This window comes from Saccostrea echinata, unplaced genomic scaffold, assembly GCF_033153115.1.
Source record: "Saccostrea echinata isolate AGI-Se365-2 ecotype Australia unplaced genomic scaffold, CSIRO_AGI_Sech_v1 ptg000056l, whole genome shotgun sequence".
NCBI lineage: Eukaryota > Metazoa > Mollusca > Bivalvia > Ostreida > Ostreidae > Saccostrea > Saccostrea echinata.
Genome location: NW_026889805.1, coordinates 11898991 through 11918697, shown reverse-complemented (window position 1 = coordinate 11918697; position 19707 = coordinate 11898991). Strand labels below are relative to the sequence as shown.

General features: G+C 33.7%; 3 protein-coding genes across 3 annotated transcripts in view; 1 reads left to right on the top strand and 2 right to left on the bottom strand.

Moving 5' to 3' along the window:
- LOC133173657 (TBC domain-containing protein kinase-like protein) overlaps positions 1-19707 on the bottom strand; it is a 39003-nt gene that overhangs the window by 17732 nt on the left and 1564 nt on the right. The window lies entirely within an intron of this gene.
- On the top strand, positions 47-12717 carry LOC133173226 (rab proteins geranylgeranyltransferase component A 2-like). Its single transcript, XM_061308202.1, has 17 exons — positions 47-114; positions 1332-1398; positions 1774-1837; positions 2008-2126; positions 2457-3096; positions 3273-3389; positions 3609-3729; positions 4005-4120; positions 4705-4811; positions 5176-5250; positions 5508-5552; positions 10083-10142; positions 10262-10325; positions 10691-10787; positions 10938-11036; positions 11469-11611; positions 11853-12717. Exons 1-17 carry the CDS (start codon positions 66-68, stop codon positions 12234-12236), a joined length of 2367 nt encoding a protein of 788 aa, XP_061164186.1. The 5' UTR covers positions 47-65; the 3' UTR covers positions 12237-12717.
- On the bottom strand, positions 14343-17098 carry LOC133172965 (zinc finger protein 91-like). Its single transcript, XM_061307829.1, has one exon. It carries the CDS (start codon positions 17093-17095, stop codon positions 14870-14872), a length of 2226 nt encoding a protein of 741 aa, XP_061163813.1. The 5' UTR covers positions 17096-17098; the 3' UTR covers positions 14343-14869.

Genomic DNA, 19707 nt, shown 5'->3' with positions numbered 1-19707 from the left:
TAGGGAGGAACATTCAGATTAATATTTACGAAACTGCGGTCAGAAATAGGAGTAAACAAATCATCATGGCAGAGGATTTGCCAGACGAATTTGATGTCGTGGTTATTGGGACAGGTATTCTATATATTTCGCCTTTTAAAAATTGTATTTGACCCTTTATGATTTAAAAATTCAATACATTATGTTGAGTGATTAATTATGCATTTTAAAGCTAATATTTTATTGATCAGATTACAGCTCTCTTACTCAAGTCCAGACTATGTCATCATTGATATGAGTAATGACCTATTATAATTTACACCATAAATTCCATAAAGCATGTAATCTCTGACTCTTTCCATTTTTGCAAATTGCAATTCAATACCCCAAAAATGATGAAAACTGCTTTAGCTTAACTGATACAATGTATGAAAACAACAACTTGAACAAGCACAATCTCTTGCTTAAGCCAGATATAACTTGAGATAGCTATAGTAGTTTTTCACAAATTTTTTTGACTGTTCATATATGTACTATGAACTATTAAAAAGGCAATTCAAATAAAAAGATAATAAACGTTGCTGCATGGTATTGAACAACTTTTTAAACAAAAGATGTTGTTCCATTTTTTGTGAATATTTGTACAGTGTACACCACCTTGTGTATGGTGAGGCATGGATAAGTATGATTACTTCACATTTTGCTGAATTATTGCCAATCTATTATTTACCTTGTTTTCCAGAATTGACCTGCTTTATAATTTCCTTCAAGAAGAATTTGACTTTTTGTTCAAAAATCAATTGCCTTTTGTAGCCCCAAACAGGCCAGAAACAATGATTTCATAAGTTAGGGGGAGGGGACTTCCAAAAAGAATCTGACAAACCAAAAAAAAAACCTAAACTGTCCAAATTCTGAAATTTGCCAGTGCTCGAACTTACCGCGACAAGTGTGAAAGGGGAGGGGGGGGGGGGGCAACCAGCATCTAAAGGAAAATTAACTGTAGCAAAATACTATACATAGAAAGAAAGTGTTCAGTGAAAAGAGAAAAGTCTGTATACCAATCCCGAACTTATGGAACAGTCAGAAAATCACACAGCTTTTCCGTCAAGTTTAATTTCATCACATAACCTTGGATAACAAATCCTGTTGTTCCATGCAATTTTGCCTGAAAGCATCACAAACAGTGCAATTATTTTAGACAGTATACATTCTAGCCAACGATTAGTCACTTGAAAGTTGTGAGCTATTTCTTGAATTACCTTCAAGATATAGTTAAATTTGACCAACGAGTATAAAAAGGGCAAAAATAACAATGGCACAAAGGTTTTTCAGAATATGCTTTTATTTTACAGGGATGCCAGAGAGCATTTTAGCTGCAGCATATGCACGCATTGGCCAGAGTGTTCTACATATTGACAGGTATAAACATGCTGTGATATTTTTACATATTCAAACTATAAAACATACAACATAATTCAATTCTTTATTTTCCTTATGCCATATGGCATATCAGATAATATGTCACATGTAGAAAATGAAGAGTAATGCATGATAATTAAACTTGCTGCATTACATGCATAGTGTATCTATATTAAATTTAGCTAAAAGAAGTGAACATTGACACATGTATACCAAGAATCTGATGTAAAGCTACAAAATAATTTAACTACATTATCAGTTGATATATATTGAAGTTAATTATTTTGTAACAACATGCTTAATTCTAGAATTACCCTTTATTTCACAATGACCTGATGATCATTATTTAAGTCCATACTTTACATTGATCTCTAGAAACCCATACTACAGTGGGCAATGGGCATCATTCAGCCTGAAGTCAATCGAGGAATGGGTTCAGGTAGAGACTTTTTTATTAGTAAAACAAAATTTTCAAAGAATCACTGAATAAATTTTATTAACTGGGTTATTGACTCTTTGGTTGAACTTGGTACATATTGCATATTCTGTATGTGTGCATTAGAAAAAGGATATAAACTAAAATTTATTACATAACTGTATTCATTGTAGACTGCTCAGACCCCTGAAGACGGAAGTGGCATTTCAGAAGTTAAGGTTGAGGGACAGTTGATAAATCTGCATTTAACAGACAAAAGTTACAGTAAACACAAACTTCAGTTTCATATTAGGTATATTATTAAAGATCTATCTTACCGATCCCCCATTTTTAAACAAAAATAAAAATAACTTTTATTAAATCATATTGTTTTCATCTTTATTATTGTTTTAATTTTTTTTTCTTTTTTTCTTTTTTTGAAGTTGTCTCAATGCAAAAATGAAGTTCTCATGAATAATATAAACATGAAGTAACTTTTTAGTTATGTATGTATGCTTGTGAATCTCTTTCAAAATATATTATTTAATTTTCTGGAGATAATGATAATGCAAATTTGTATGAGTGATTTAAAGTGTCTGAAAAATCAATTGAGATAGTCATTTAATAAATGAGCTATTTTTAGTGACCCAAAACAAGAAACTGAAGTCAAGAAAGAACCAAATGAAGAAGCTGCTGATAAATTTCAAAAAGAGGTGACCCATTCAGATAATCAGGACAACACAGTGTATCGTGATCAGGATAATTCTAGTCAAGTGAAAATACCAGATTCAGACCCAGGTAAGAGTAACGTGGCTACAGCCATAGCAAATACAGAACCATGTGACTCTGAGAATGTAGGAGCATCAGCAATAACTGAGTCTACAGAAGATCAAGGAGGCTGTAAGGAAACAATAAATCAAGGAAATATCCCAGAGGAAGGAAAAGATCTTCTTCAGACCAGTCATGGTACAGAAGAAAAACAGGACAGTCAAATCCCTGAAGGAGAGACGAGCAAGGAATTAGCTTCTACTACAAATACTGAATCAGAAAAACAGGACAGTCAAATCCTCGAAGGAGAGACGAGCAAGGAATCAGCTTCTAATACTGAAACAGAAAAACTGGACAGTCAGATCCTCAAAGGAGAGACGAGCAAGGAACCAGCTTCTAATACTGAATCAGAAAACAATAACCTGACATCTGTGTCAAATGAACAAGCCATGCTTTGGACAGAATCAAGATTAAGAAAGGAGTGGAGAAAATTTAATCTCGACTTGTCACCTAAGGTAAGTGTGTTCACCTCTTCATATAGAACCAGTGATACAGAGTCTTGGACAAGTAGTAGTGGTACAGAGTCTTGGTTTTGATTCCTGGTCCAGCCATTTAATTTCTTTAATATTCATTCCCCCTTCCTATTTTATCTATTTGCTCTTAGAAGTGATATTATGTATGCTTATTTTAGCTCCTGTATTGTGGGGGGAGTATGGTTGAGTTGCTCATTACATCAGATATTGCCAAGTACTGTGAGTTTAAAACAGTATCCAGGATACTCACACTGATAGATGGAAATTTAAGAAAGGTATTTTATGGATTGCTGCTATTTTTCTTTAAGATTAATTTTAGTAAGCTTGAAAATTGAATTGAATTTTATTAAGTACAATGCCTTTTTCTCTGTTGCAAAGAGTAATGTACCTGTACCCAAGTTTTATGAGAATGTGAATATAATTCATTTGTTATGACATTTTGTTGAAAGGTGATATGTTATACAGGTAGATTTAACTTTGCCCTATATCTGCAGGTACCATGCTCTCGAGCCGATGTTTTCAGCAGTAAAGACGTGTCCATGATAGAGAAGAGAATGATGATGAAATTCCTGACTTTCTGTGTGGATTACGAGAAGCATCAGGACGATTATACAGGTACAGTCTCCCTACAGGCCTTTTTTACTCAGTCTAGAATTCTTTTATTTCAGTATTTTAAAACATTTAAAATGTATATACAGTGTTATGCAAGTTGTTCTATTCCTCTTTAAACTGAAATTTTAAGTAAAGTGATGTTGATGTTTGACATATTGGATATTTGACATTTGATATATGACACAAATGTTATACAATTTGAAAATTGTGTGCTTTTGTTAAACTTGTCAAAGACCATTTTTTGATTAACAAAATGTTTTACAATTTTTACCATGTAGATTTCATTGAGAAACCATACAAAGAATATCTAGAACACCAAAAACTGTCAAAGAATGTCATCCATTTTATTCAGCATGCAATATCAATGACAAGTAACTCAACACTCACTCCAGAGGTAAGATAATCCATCAGATGTAAGGTAAACAGTCAACCTATCAGATCAGATGTAAACTGTCAGGTGAACTATAGGGTGTGCACTGTCTGATGAACTAGAAGTTATACTTGAGTATAAGGTAACTGTCAGATAAATTGACAAATAAAACTGTAAAAACTGTCAGATGAACTGATCAGTGAACTGTTAGATTAATTGTTAGATAAAATGTAAGTAAGTAAACTGTAGAAATATTAGATATGCTAAAGAGTACAAATCTGGTACTTCCTATATACTGCTTTACTGTATCTAAAACTTTGTTAATCTCTTGTACCGGTATTTATTGTGACTTGACATATTACAATATTTAATGTTTTGTATCCAGGGTTGTCCCTATATAAGAATTGAAATAGAAGGACACATTTAAAAAGTAGTGGGGGATCTATGGTTCTTCCCGTAATGAGGAGTTTATGAGGAATGCCACAATAACCTAGGGATTACATCATTATAGGTTGGGAAATTTCCCAGCTCCCGGGTCTTAGGGACAACCCTGTGTATCTATGGTAAACTGACCTATTACAGTTAATTTAATATGCTTTTTCTGTTAGGGTCTGAAAAGGACACAGAAATTTTTACATTCTCTTGGTCGCTATGGGAACACAGCATTTCTTTGGCCAATGTATGGAAGTGGTGAAATGCCCCAGAGTTTCTGTAGGTGAGCTGCCTATCAATCAACAAGATGCTGCCAATTTAGAAAGCTTTGTGATAAACAATATAAATACATTTAAATGAAAACAAGCTATAAATTAATTGAATTAAACACTTTGTAGAGAGATTATTTTACATGTATTTACCTTTCATATGTCTTCTTATTTAAGTGAAATCAAAAATAAATTGTTTATTTTAAATGCTCCAAAAATGTTTGCATATAGTTAACACCTGCTAATAAAGAAATTGTATTTTGTCACAAAGAGTTACTAAATAAGGAAACTGAAAAAGCAGGATTACATGCATAATAGAATGGATTTGACTGCCCCTGTCTACTTAACAATACAGTACCCTGCCACTGTTTTTGATAGGATGTGTGCTGTGTTTGGAGGTGTCTACTGCCTGAGGACCCCAGCTGCCTCACTGGTCATCAACAGTGATAACATGTAGTTTGCTTTCACATTTTATCAAAAAACCATGCCATTGAATGATAAGCATTGTTTTTCATCAAGTATAATGATTACTGCCAAGTTCTATACTTGTTTATTTACAAGAATTCTATATTTTGTAGATATGTATATGTATGTACATGTATGTATTTATGATTTTATAATTTATACTAGAGTTAAAGAAATTGTATCAGTTCATTATTTTGAAAGATTTCTAAGAGTCTGAGTTCAATAGTATGTTTTTTCAATTCCAGCTGCACTGGTGTCGTCATGACTACAGGGAAACACATTAGGTGCAAGTAAGTTTTTTATAGTGTGAGTGTCTCGGTCTGAGAAAATATCAGATACAAGTATTGGATCCAAACCTTATTATATATAAGGTAGAGTGGGGTAATTTCGACCAATTTTGCTGATTTGTGGCTTTCAATCCACAAATCGCGACTGTTTTCAAATGTACTAGTTTAAAAAAGATTCAAAGTAATTGAGATTGATTTTTTCAACAATTTTTTCTGCTTTAGGAGTTAAAAATGCATAAAAAATAATAAATTGGTTTAAAAATAAGTAAGCGTGTTGCATGGGTTAATTTCGACCGGCCTCGGGGTAATTTCGACCACAACAAACATCAAAAAGAAAGATAACTCTTGCAATGCAAGTAAACTTTACCTGTCGCGTTTTATTCAACATTTATGGTCCGAGAAACTATTGCCTTATTTAGAAAATACGTGTGTCTATCTCTATCTCTCTCAATAGAAAGATTAAAATGTATAAGTACTAGTATCCATACAGTAAAGAATTGGGTTTGGGTTACTTAAGTTTTTCAATGCTGTCTTATAGACATCTTAATTCTTATTCTTTATTCTAAATTCTGCTTTTAATTCGCCAACTCTATATTTTAAAATTGTGATATATAGTTATGCAAATAGATAAAATTTTCTCAGATTCCACAAATAATTTCTTTGATATGATTTTTAATATGTCCAACCCAAAAAATATTTTTTTTTCACAATAGAATCATTCAGATTGTATATATATATATATATATATATATATATATATATATATATATATATATATATATATATGTATATGTATGTATAAGGTTTGAGCATAACATTAGAATTGCGTATATTTTCCTTCACTAATTTTTACCATTTGTACATTCATTTGGAATGCGTTATATTACGTACTGTACGTGTTTTTTTTAATTCTTAAAAGAGATAGATCCTACGAAATTCGATCAAGTCAATTGAATAAAGATTTACAGAAGAAAAGTTCTCTGAAATCCTCCTCCCCCCCCCCCCCCCCCTCCGAAAAAAAAACTCAAACAAATCATTAATAACGTATAACATCATAGTGTTTTTTTTTTTTTTTTTGTTTTGTTTTTTTTTTTTTTTTTGTTTTGTTTTGTTTTGTTTTGTTTTTGTTTTTTTTTGTTTGTTTGGTTTTTTTTTCAAGATTGTTGTGGCTCTTTTGGTGCGTTGTTCTGATATTTTAGGTACTATTTGGATTTATGTACCCGGACTGTGTGATACGATCTTAATACGACTGGTTCGTTGGTTTTTTGATAGCCCCCATCTTTTCCGTCAAAGTTTAGGCATTCGTAATAATGAAAAAAATTAAAAAACCCTTCTTTTTTTTTACATACATTTAATATTGCCTGCATCCTCTCTTTTGTTAATTTGACGGGTTTGGAAACTTTTGGATTGCTCTCGTCATGTGTTATTTCATAGCCAGTGCCGACTCCGTGTTCTCTCGCACGTCGATCCGTGATGCACCCTCGTGAACGGCCCGGACAATATCCTATAGTATATAGCTAGGCATGCATATGTTAATAAATCTGACATATTTTTTTTTAAATATAAAAGGTTATATGTAGATAATATCGTACATATACAGTATAATCTTTTTTTTTTTTTTTGAAGATCTAACTCTGCGTTGTTTTAATCAGCTGTTAAGGAAGCTCTAAACACTAATGAAAAATGCTTTTTGGACTTTGAGAAAAATATATCATATAAAGGTGCACATATTCAGTGTATCTAGTTCATTTTCAACATAGGGTGCCTGCCTTATTTCTGCAGAAAAAATGTTCAAAGACAATGAACTATTTGTGAACAGAAATCACTGTTGTTTACTTGCATCAGGAAAATTAATGGAAATAATGTATTCAATTACTTAATCTTGGTCGAACATAACATTAAGAATACTTTAATTCATAAGAATTTGTGTCATCAACTGTAGATTCCCATTTATTCTATTTTTCTTCTAAGGGCAGATCACTCTAACTCAATAAAACTACCCTACAAATAGAACTCTTTAGTGTGCAGTGTTTAGAGCTTCCTTAAAGACAACTTACACATATTTCAGAATAAGTGGTCGAATTTACCCCGCGTCCTTAAAATCAGTAGGGGTAATTTCGACCACAATCAAATGGACGTTTCTTGTGCATTTTGAGAGAAATCCAAGATAAATTTGTACAATTCTGCAACTTAAAGTTATTCCAAGAAAAAATAAAACAATTTTAATTTAATTCGTGCTGTAGACTGTTGAACAAGGTTAAACTTAAAAAAGAGGTTGTACGAGTTGTCTCTCTTGCATTTCCTTGATAAATCAAGCGCACTGAAAACGGGGACTTCGAACGTCAAACTGGAGACATAAATAATAGTAAAAATATTATTTATATCACTGATCAAGCCATATTTGCGATGAATAATTACACTAGGACACACAATTTGAAGAACAGTTTTCTATAATTCCGAATAAATTAAACATGTCTTAACACTTCCGTGGATCTTTGTGTAGTGTTGTGTTCCTGTGGTCGAAATTAAACGGTGGTCGAAATTACCCTGACTTACCCTACTGTACATGTCCACTTTTGAGAAAAAAAACTACTTGCATAGCAAATTGTGCCTGATTTCAAAGTTATATTAACTGATCTTTAGATGTTATTATATTTTTTTAGATTAGTATGAAAGAGATTTTAAGCCCTTGCAATTTATCATAATTTCCATCATTTGTCATTCTGCCCATCAGATTATTTGAAAAAAATGACTTTGTTTCTTACCAGACTTTTTCATACTTGCATGTTGGCTTAATGGCATAGAAATAAAGCTGAGTTCAGATATGAGCAATTTCTGTGTAAATTTCTTAATCTTGCATGTACTGGTATGTGAAAAAAATAACAAATTTAAAGGATGACCATTCTTACCAAGTTTCTTTCAAATCTGCACCGAGGTACATGTATCTAATTGTTGAAAGTCGAGTTGCACATGTGGATTTTTTTCATGTACATGTATTTCTGACTAAAACTTGATCTTTTGGGGGGGGGGGGGGGGGGCAAGAAATAGAAAAATTGGAAAGGGAAATTAACAAATGTGAAATAACACCTCTTTTTTTCAAATCTATAGGCAGGCTGTGACTTAAAAATGAAAATTTTCCTTGCTGATGTCATAAGTTTACAAATGCTGTGATTTTAAAATGTTTTAGTTATGAGAGGAAGAGTAAATTAAGGCACTTGTATATAATGAAAAATAGTTTGGGTTTATGTCTATAGATTCACATGATCTTATGAAATATACATGTATATGACCTCCCATGAGTTATATATTTTTTAGGGATGTCAACGAGTACCCGGTTAACTGGGTACTCGATCGAACGTCTGAGTATCGAATACTAAAAATGGTACTCGGTTACTCGGATGTGTATTTTTTCTTATTTCAAAGTACTTATTTTTATCAAAAACTTATCAAAAACTAATTTAAATACATGTATGCATACGGTTATCATGGTAATTATAGCGTGTAGTCTTCTACACCTCTAAAACACCAATTATCGCCTGTGGCTGTGTATATACAGTAATTAGTGACCCAGCTGTACTCACCTATTGTGGTCCTTATAATTTTTGGATGGCTTCAGTGATTGTTTTCAGTGAATATCGATGGTCTATTATCTTCAAATCATTTTTAAATTATTTAGTTAATATACGGCAGCGAAATTGGACATGCATAGAAATGCCGCAACTCACTTCAAAAGTGAAGAAATGCTTAGAAATAACTAAATATTTTTAAAAAAAATGTTGAAAGTCAGCGTAGTAAGTTTAGTCAGTTAATGTATACGGGGGAAGCAATCAACATATAAAATTGTTCTCCCTTATACACTAAACTTACTATAATATTAGACTAGCGATCCCAACAACGTCCATTGCTTCTCTTTCGTTAGTCTAATCATCACAAACCTGCGTAACAGAGTGTCCTCCTTTTGATGAAATAGAGATTCTAAGCAAGAGCTGTAAACCATTTGTAATTTTTGATCTAATAATTATGTCTTTTGTGTTTATTTGATAAATAAATTTAGTGCCAAAAATCATTTACGTTGGAATCGGTGTTTATATAGTACATTTATACACGTGATAAAAACAGCCTTGGGGTTTCACGGGGTTCAAGAAAATTAACACACTTGTATTTACACTTTTACCGAGTACCCGGGTACTCGATCGGAAAAACGTCCAAGTAACCGATTATCAAAAATTGACCGATGGTGTGGGGGATAAAAACACACAACAAATTGGATTAAAAATCATATCTAACCACAAACCATAGGAAATTCTTTTTATAGCATGTTTTACACATAGCTATCACATGTACACATGTATTACACTGTTTTAAATATGTAAATCCACAATATTTAATGTTATTAAATTCATGTGTAGTGTCACAACAGTGGACTTAAAAACAATATCCTATGAGCTATATCTACTGTATAAAGGAGTAAACGTGATAATATGATTTTATGAAATGTTACGATTTTATAAAATGTTTATTTCTGTTTTTAAGACGCCTGGTAATGGAGAATTCCTATGCTCCTGATTCATTCATTGACAGTGTTTCAAACAGGTATAACATTGCTGCAGGTGATAATATCAAATCCTTATCTTGCAAAAATACAGAACTATTACAAATGGCAAATGCAGACAGAAAATTATTTTAGAATGTTTCAATTTTTTTTTTTTCAGATTTGTAAATCGAGGCATTCTGGTAACTGACAAGTCCATGATGCCTTCAGATGATCTACACCAGGTAAAAATTGAAAATTAAATCAGTCCTTCATAAGAATGGAGTAACTTACACTTTTAATTTCCTGTTAAATTTAAACCCATTTTATTAAAGAAATAACTTGTCTGGAAATTATTGACAATATTAAAAGTAACTTTTTAAGATTTTCACTTAAATAATTTTTAATGGTTTCAAAATCCATTGACCTTCCTGGCCTTTCCTTCCTTGACTGTCAGCTTAGAATCACTGTCTTCTGTAGTTGTCAGATTAGAATCACTGTCTTCTGTAGTTGTCAGCTTAGAATCACTGTCTTCTGTAGTTGTCAGATTAGAATCACTGTCGTCTGCAGTTGTCAGCTTAGAATCACTGACTTATTTTGTCCTCTGTAGTTGTCCTTGTTGAGAATTCCAGACGAAGCTGATGAAGAACATCCCACCACCATTCTAGAATTACCAGCATCAGCAATGGCTTGTCCAGATAGCCTGTGTATGTATCTCTTTAAACAGTAATACATTCAAATCTAGTTCTACTGAGTATGGGTCTACATTTTAGTGCAGATGAGTTATTGCTTTAGCCTTGGTGTTCCTAGAAGAGAGCATGGTACCTAGTATTCTTATGTACATGTATGTCTTTCAGATGTTGTTCACTTGACAAAGGAATCTGAGGATGACAATAAAGCACCAGAGGAAAGTCTTCAGGCTGATGTCACAAAGCTCTTCCAGGAAGATTCCTCAGGTTATTTCTATGTATCAGTTATAATACCGAACATGCGTATTTCTTGGTACATGTGACCATGTACCTTTTTCAGCATTTTCAGCATGCTGTAAATCACTTTTTACTTGCAAGAACTTTATTTTTACATTTCCTGTAAAATCACTTATTTTTGTGGGGTCAAATTTTCATGATTTCAGGAAAAATAACTGGTTTGAAGAGATTTGAATTTGTGGTGAAAGGAGAAACATTATTCTGGAGGATATGAATTCATTGGTCTCTTCATACTTGAAAAAAAAAGAAAATTAACCCCCATGAAAATTAGTGATTCACAGTAAATGAGATGCTCTGTCTGGCTCATAAATACCAAATTACTATCTCACAAAAATGAGGTGTTGAGAAAATTTGATGATCTACAGTATTAGTAAATCAGTAAATGATAATGTTAAATTACAGGAGATGAGAAACCTCAGATAATTTGGTCCTTGTATTATCAACAGAAGATAAATACTGGAGGTCAGTGCAGTAATATACCTAGTAATGTGACCTTGGTACCAGGACCAGGACCAGAAATAGACATTGACCAAGCAGTCACTATTGTAAGTGTATGGTTTACAAAATCAAGGATAATGTAATTAACACTCTAACATTAATCTACATATGTTTATTTATCTTCTTCATTATAAAATACATCATATTTTTGATTATACCAATGTTTATGTAAGTTGAATATGTAAAAAAGAATTATATGTTATATGTAATTTGAATTCACTGTAAACTACCTGGTAGTTTAATAAAAAATTTCAATTCCTAAATGTTTGGGGGTACTTCTTTCCATAGGCAAGGGGGATATTTGAAGAAGCAATGCCTGGAGAAGATTTTCTTCCTCGACCTCCAAACCCGGAAGACATCATATTTGTGGATGAAGAGGAAACTCATGTTACACAGGAATCTGACAAAACTGAATTTAATACAACTTCACAAAACTCTGACAATAATGAGACAGAGACTGATAGCACTGAAGGGAGCCCTGGTGAGAAACCAAGTAAATCTGATACAGTGGGTAGTGGTTCTGAAGGAGGTCCAAGGCAGACAGATTCAGTGGGTAGTGGTTCTGAAGGAGGTCCAAAGCAGACCCATTCTAATGATACAGAGAACAAAACTGAGGAAACATCACAGAAAGACTGTACAACTGAAGATAAAATGGAGCCAGTCAATCCATGAAGAAATTTCTATTGCATTCTGTATACATACTTTTTATATCTGGTTCTTTTCCTTATATACAATGTCACTGTATATTTATCAAACCAATTTTCCATTTACGAACTTTACAATACTATTGTAATCATGCAGCAATTGAATTCAAATCACTTGGCAAAAAAAATATCATCTAACATTAGTTATTTTTACAGTTAAGATTTATTGTCTAGCATTACATGTTAAAAACATTCTTTTTTTGTCTCAGATGATGAGTACCTGATTAAATTTGAATTTCTTACTTAAATAGGTCAACATCAATATGACAAATGTATATTTCTAATGCTTTTTTCTCTTTTAAAATTTGTGAGAATATTTGTGTGTGTGTGTGTGTTACAAGTATGCAAGATTCCTTTCAGTCAGTGATCTCTGTATGCTTGGAGTCAATATGTGCTCTCTGTATGCTTGGAGTCAATATGTGCAATAAAAGTGATGTGATATTAACATACTTGTATGTGGAGGACATTTTATTTTTCCTCATATTGAAATGTCGCTTTTTCTTTGGTTTAAACACAACACGTGACTTCCATCTTATTTCTATGTCTTGCAGGTGAGAATTAATATCTGGCAATATGGCAGACATGTTGCATGAACATTTCAATTTTAGAAATCATTTATCAAGGAAACCCCTTTCAATAACGTTTTCGTCTTGATATTAGAGTAGCGGCCCTTTGAAGAAATGGCATCAGAGTTGATGTGTGTGCATCACAAGTGATGGTAACGATCCAGAGGAGATAGGAAAAAACATATGAAATTAAAAAAATAAAATATTTAACATAAAAGGTTCCCAAAGATTTTCAAGATTACTTGATGCATTTTAGTAATTAAAAGATGAGATTGATAATTTTGAAGTTTGACTGTGTGAAGTTAGACTTGATAGGCTAGCCTAGTCAAGATGTTAGGATACTCAATTAACAGAATTAAAATATGTTGAATTCAGTCATCTTGATTATCAATTCTTGCAGGCCCCCTAGTACTAGGGGATTCAGGGGAGCCTCCCACTGTCTAAAGAACTGTCTTTTGCTGTAGATTCTATATCATTCAAACGTTGCCCCCCCCCCCCAACCCCACCCCACACACACACTTTTTGTTGCAGAAGGGTGCCACATTGCATGAAAAACTTGCCAAAAATTTAGAGGAAGATCCTTCCCCTCAAGAATTTTGCCGTTTAAGTTTTTTTTTCTTGTCGGTTTGTGTGTATGTGAGTGTAATTAAGCCCACACACCTTCTCCCTCTTTTTTTGATAAACATTGCTACAGGCATGTCTTGTGTTTACATCTGTCATACTATGATCCATCCACTTATTAGGTATGTTACTGTCTACAGAAATATTATATATCTGGTTGATCAATCTCATAGATGGCTCGGCTATGCCTCACCATCTTTGGGATTGATCAACCCGATATATTTGTTGACAGTCGGTGACATACTAATAAGTAATAGTAAGCATCCCTCATTACACACATGCTATGAGTATATACTGTGAAAAGGGAAATTTTCATTCCAGTTTTTTTTTCCCTTTCACCCTCATTGCAAGTGGGTGAATTTTAAATGGGGCAAATTCAAAGAAGACAGCATCATTTCTTTAATACAACTGTATCTGGATGAAATTAAAGGATTAAACTGATTGCGGGTGTGAAAGGGCAAAAAGAACAAGGGGTGAAAAATCCTCTACATATCAACCCCCAAGAAAAACCTATATACAGTAACTTAAAGCAGCTGAGTTGTTCATCCTTTTATTCTGTGATATGGATGAGATCTCTCACCAAATGTTTACAATCATTTTCATGTACATACAAACATGGATTCACTGTAACACATATTGTATCCAAAGCTTTACTGTAGAATTATCTTGCCTTACTTAAGGCCAAAAAAATTAATCAATAGTTTCTCAGGCACCGCCACATCAGGTCAAACACTGTCGCATTGATCAATTTTATTGATATATTGAAAAGGGAAATAACTCAATTTTTATTTTTCCAAGTTGAAAAAGAAAATTGAGTTATTCCCCTTTTCATATATGCTAATTAGATAAACAATACATTTCTTGTTAATTATGTTAATACGGTATTTTATGAATTAACTTTGTTTGGAATAACATTATTTAAAGTTGAATACATATTATAATTAATGTAAGAGAACAAAAAAGTAAGAATCAGTTGATATCATCATTTTGTTGAATGACTAACATGAAAAAAAGGTATAACACCTGCTTCAAAAAAAAAAAAAAGAAAAAAAAGAACCTGCCTGCCACATTGAATTTTGAAATTTTTGGCCTGAGAAACTATTAATTATTTTTTATGGCCTAAGCACTTTCAGTTTATTTCACTAACTGAGGATATATCCAATGTGTACCCTTTCTGATCTAACTTCTCATATAACAGTTATTCCCCCTTACTGACCCTGCTGCAAAGAATGGATCAGCCTCAAAGTCAAGGTTCTTCCTTTACTAAACTACTAAGTAGATCTAACTATTTCTTTTCTATTTTTATACAAAACCAATACACAAGCAATGAGTGATGAATAGTATAATTCAACTACTAACAGAAATACAACATGCATATGATGTCAAAATAATGTGAAATGGTTGTCAGCTGATTTTAGACATTTTGTTGAGACTGTTGCTGTTCTTCTGATGGCTGGGTATACCCAGGGTATCCAGACATGTTCAAATATTGGGAAGCTAAGCTGGAGTAGTAGGCATACAGTGTAGACAAGGACAAATTTTCTGCAGCATCAGCATCAGGTAGACGCTTTGATGTTAGCCCCTCTGGTCTTGGTGTGCCACTCATGTCCAGAATGGAGTCATTATACTGGTGAGAAGATGAATGATCCTCATCGTGTGGTGGGGGATGTTGGGTGGGGAGGTAAGGGTGTGAGGATGCTGGATTTTCCTCCATATTTTCTGCTGATGTTGGCTGTGTGGATGCAAGGTATGGGTTTGTGGAGGTGTGGTTATTTTCTAGATTTTGGTCAGGTTGTCCCTGTGCAGATGAAAGATAAGGATAGGTGGATACTGAGTTTAGGTCATGTTGAGATGGATAAACACTGGGATCCACTCCTGTTGGATCCACATGTTCATTGTAGAGAGTTTGGGAGTGCTGGTACATAGACAGTGGTAGCTGGTGCATTTGGCTCTGGATTTGATGAACTTCCTGGGAAGACATTGATAAATCTTCAGGAAGAGCTGGCACAGGTTTAGTATTGTGTTCAGTGGTCAGTGAAATCTGCATTTCATTTAAATTCTCTGTATGAATCATGACATTGCCCTCATAAGAACCATATGTTGGTATTTGTGTTTCATTTCTCTCTGTGTGACTTGTGTTACAAGTATTGTACCCTGTATCAAATGAATTATCATCCTCATTTTGTATTATATCTTCCTTCCAATGCATGGAATCTTTATGAATTTTATGAACAACAATCAGATGTTTCCTTATGATTGCTGCATCACCATATGATTTTTGGCAAATTTTACAAGTAAATGGCTTTATTCCCTTGTGAGATCTCTCATGTCTCTGAAGAGCCTGTTTCTGTGTGAAACCTCTGCCGCATTCCAAGCATTTAAATGATTTGTCTGCTGAATGAATCTTTGAATGCTTTTGTAATGTTGTCCTTTGGTTAAATGTTTTTGAACAAATTTGACACTTGTATGATTTTAAATCTGTGTGAATATTTCTATGGTCCCTTAGGGATGATTCACTAGAAAAAGATTTCTGACAAACATCACAAACAAGTCTTGATCCTGTGTGAACAAGTTGGTGTTGCTTTAAAGAATATTTTCGAGTGAATACCTTTCCACATGTAGGACAAAGAAAGGCTGATTTTTTCCCAGCATGCTGAGTTTCTATGTGATTTTCCAATGAGGTCTTTGAAGTGAATGATTTTTTACAGTGTATGCATTCAAGTTCTGGTATTTCATAGCCAATGCTGTGCAATTTCTTATGCTTCTTCAAAGTCCTTGTGGACTTGTACATTTTTCCGCAGACATCGCAAATTAGCTTTGAGTTTTTGTGAGAAAGCATATGCCTCTTTAAGTGTTGATGGCTAGAAAATACTTTTTCACAAAGTTTACATTTCTCTGGTAGAGCAAAGTGAACTCGTAATTCATGATCCCTGACAGAATTCTTATGATTGCTTTTAAACTCACACAGGGAACATTTAAAGTTACTGGGTGTCTTTTCATTCTGCAGTTGTTTGTTGATCTTTGTTTCTGCTGGCAATATTATGTCTGCTGCATCAATGTCACCACTGACACTATCTACACCTTCAAATGTACCTTGCAGTGTTTCACTGTTATCTGCTGAAATATCTGTGTCTTTAGCATCAACATGTTGAAAGTTCAGAACTGAAACTGATGCTGCTATTGCTTGATCTTCACAGGATTCCTCAAATAAATGATCATTTTTATTTGACAAAGTTACACATTCCTCCTCCAAACTTCCATCTTTCTTTTGTTTTGACTTGTAAGAAATTTCAACTCTGTTTAGCTCATTTACTGTAAATACGCCCTTTGTTTTGGCATGTTCATTGAAAGCTGTCAGATTTTGATTCTCTCTTTGTATCTTGTATTTCTGTAGCAATAATTTGGACAACACGTCACTTCTAATGGCTTTCTTGTTCCACTTTTTCGCCAGAAGTCTATGAAGCATTAGAATCTGATGCCACTGTCCCTGGATTGCTGTCTTGTCAAACATGTTAACAATCTGTGTACCGGTGATTTTGCATATTTTGGCCAGGTATCTGTCAGCATTAACAAAGTTTGAAACCTTATTTATGCAATGTGGTGATATTTCAACCCAAACGTTTGCAAATATGTTTGCCATAACTGTTTTCAGCAGCCCTAAGCAAAGTAATGTAAATTTTGTTTACATGCTTATAGTGTTTTTACCTTATTCGCTGAAGAGTTAGTATGATTACCTGCTCAGGCTAATGCAGACGAAAACCTTCATAGCATGCTGGAAAGCATGTAAAACTATTCGTGTCTAGCTGATGCTTAGTAAGAGTTTGATGGATTATTAATTCATGGTGTTTTATGCAAGTGGCAAAATATTCAGATATCCATTGGTGTATCTAAGTGACGAAAGGGGGGGGGGTGGCAAAAAAGGGTTGATCGTAGAAAACGACAAGCAAACCTTGAAAATGGAATTAAAAAGATTTCTTACATCTTTTAGATATTCTTTGAATAACTTTAACTTGTTGTACAATATTTTGCAAAGAAAAAAGGGAAATTAATAAAATATTAGGCACTTAGCCCCCCCCCCCCCCCACGAAAATTAGGCACTTATAGCCCCCTCCCTAAAAAAAAACTTGGCCTAGTATACAGATATCAGAAAATGGAAATAGCAACCTCAGGAAAAAATGTGACAAGCTTTTTCCTTGGCCACTGCTTTTAGTTTAAACAGGTCGATGTTGTATACACTATACACTAAAGCGACAATACATGTGATGAATACAGACAAAAGGATTAAGTTATAATTTAGTTCTTTTCCTTAAACTGTTAAAGTGAACTTGAAGTAAAAGACTCTCAGCCTGTCACATCTGTTTCATATTTGGATGTTTTACTGACTATAAGGGCCAACTAACAACTAAATTGTATGACAAAAGAGATGACTTCGCTGAGCTTTTCCGTCGTTACATGTATAACCTTCATCATTTATGTACGAGTAGTAATATCCCGCCATCACCTGCATATGGTGTTTGCATCTCCCAACTCATTCGATAGTTAAGAACATGCCCCGAGTACGGCACTGCCAATTTTTAGACTGAGGCAGGCTACTGACAGATAAGTTGATGTTGCAGGGATTTCAACACCCGCGTTTAGCATTTCGTAAATTCTATGGTTCTTATAACGACCTTGTTAGCAAATATAATCTATCATTGTGTTTCATACCAATTATTAGGCATTTGTTTTCCTAGCTATACTGAATTTGACTACGGAATGTTCCTACCTGACCAATACACGGGGCTCACGGCGGGTGTGACCGGTCAACAGGGATGCTTCCACTTAGGCACCTGATTCCACCTCAGGAATTTCCAGGGGTCCATGTTTTTTATGCCCTCTTCACAGATGTGTATTGTTTATAGATTTTTTAAAGATATCTTCGCCTTTTTTAATCCCTTAAAAGGTTGGCCTTGGAGGGGGGGGGGGGGGTAGAGAGAGAGTTAAGGCATGAGGAAAAGGGAAATGAAATGGGATGTGATGTTTGCATATTATATTAGTACACGAACTTAAATTGTGAATACAAATAAGTTTTTATTCTAATTCAGACCCATGTGAGTACATGTATGTGATCACTAAAGTCTCAAAGCAATCATATATCTATAAATCATTCCAGTTTATCACTTGGGAGGGCGGGGGGGGGTACAGAAAAAATTCATTTGGTACAAGTAAAGATAACCTCAAAATCTTGAAAATTCAGTCTGATCCAGAATCCTAACCAACTTCCCAATTAACAGATTATTAGTTTTGAAAGAAAATAATCTCTGCAGTTCATGAATTGAACAATGCCAATAAATTCCATTTAGTGCTTTAATTTGAACTCAATAAAAGTGCAATTGCCGCTAATCACTGACATTCCCCTAAGAGGTAGCGGCTTTGAGGAGTGGATGTTAGTTATACCAAGTAATCGCTTTAAAAAAAAGCTTGCCTGACTAAATCAATCAACATCTATGGTACGTATAAGCAAGAGAACTGCTAAACGTTTCCTGCATGGAGTTAAGAAATCCTGACAAAATTTAATTTTTTTTCTTTTTTTTCTTTTTTTTTAGAAACATGAAAATATTCAATATTTCCGGGAAGTTCCTCAGTGTAAATAATTTGTTTTTGCTGAATAGTAATTTACATGATTTTACTTTTGGAGATTCCCTTTTATGTCCAGATTTGGAGTACTCTTCTCCAATGCAGGACTTGACCAACAACAAATTCAATCAACCAATAGTAAACCACTCATATCCATAGGTAACAATATCGATAGATAGACGAGTCCCCGTCCCTTTCGTCGATAATGTAAATAGACGCACCTTTTAGCGCTCTTCTTCTTCTGGAGGCAGAAACAATCATTTCCGCCATTATTTGAAAACAATACCTGTCGGTACATGTCAGAAGTTTTGTAAACTAAAAGAGTTTATAAGTGTAATGATGATTTTCTGAATCAAAATGTTACATATTTAAATTATTTTATACATTTTCATCAATATCGAAAGGTAATAATTGCTGATTTCATTTTTAGCTCGGAAATTGATGTTGCATATTGAAAAAAAAACTAACCCGAATGTACTCGGTTTGTTTATTGTCCAGTCTTGTAGACTGTGTAACCACGCCTATATATTTTTAGTATATTTTTCAGTTTGGAGTCAACATGCTTATATACTTGCTTATTGTTCAGTTGCTTAAAGTTCCATAAAGTATATTGTTGTATCTTATTTTAGGCCTCAG

Coding starts and splice junctions, on each gene's coding strand:
- LOC133173226 (XM_061308202.1), top strand. CDS start 66: ATGGCAGAGGATTTGCCAGACGAATTTGATGTCGTGGTTATTGGGACA. Junction 115..1,331: donor TGTCGTGGTTATTGGGACAG/GTATTCTATATA, acceptor TTTATTTTACAG/GGATGCCAGAGAGCATTTTA. Junction 4,812..5,175: donor ATGCCCCAGAGTTTCTGTAG/GTGAGCTGCCTA, acceptor TGTTTTTGATAG/GATGTGTGCTGTGTTTGGAG.
- LOC133172965 (XM_061307829.1), bottom strand. CDS start 17,095: ATGGCAAACATATTTGCAAACGTTTGGGTTGAAATATCACCACATTGC.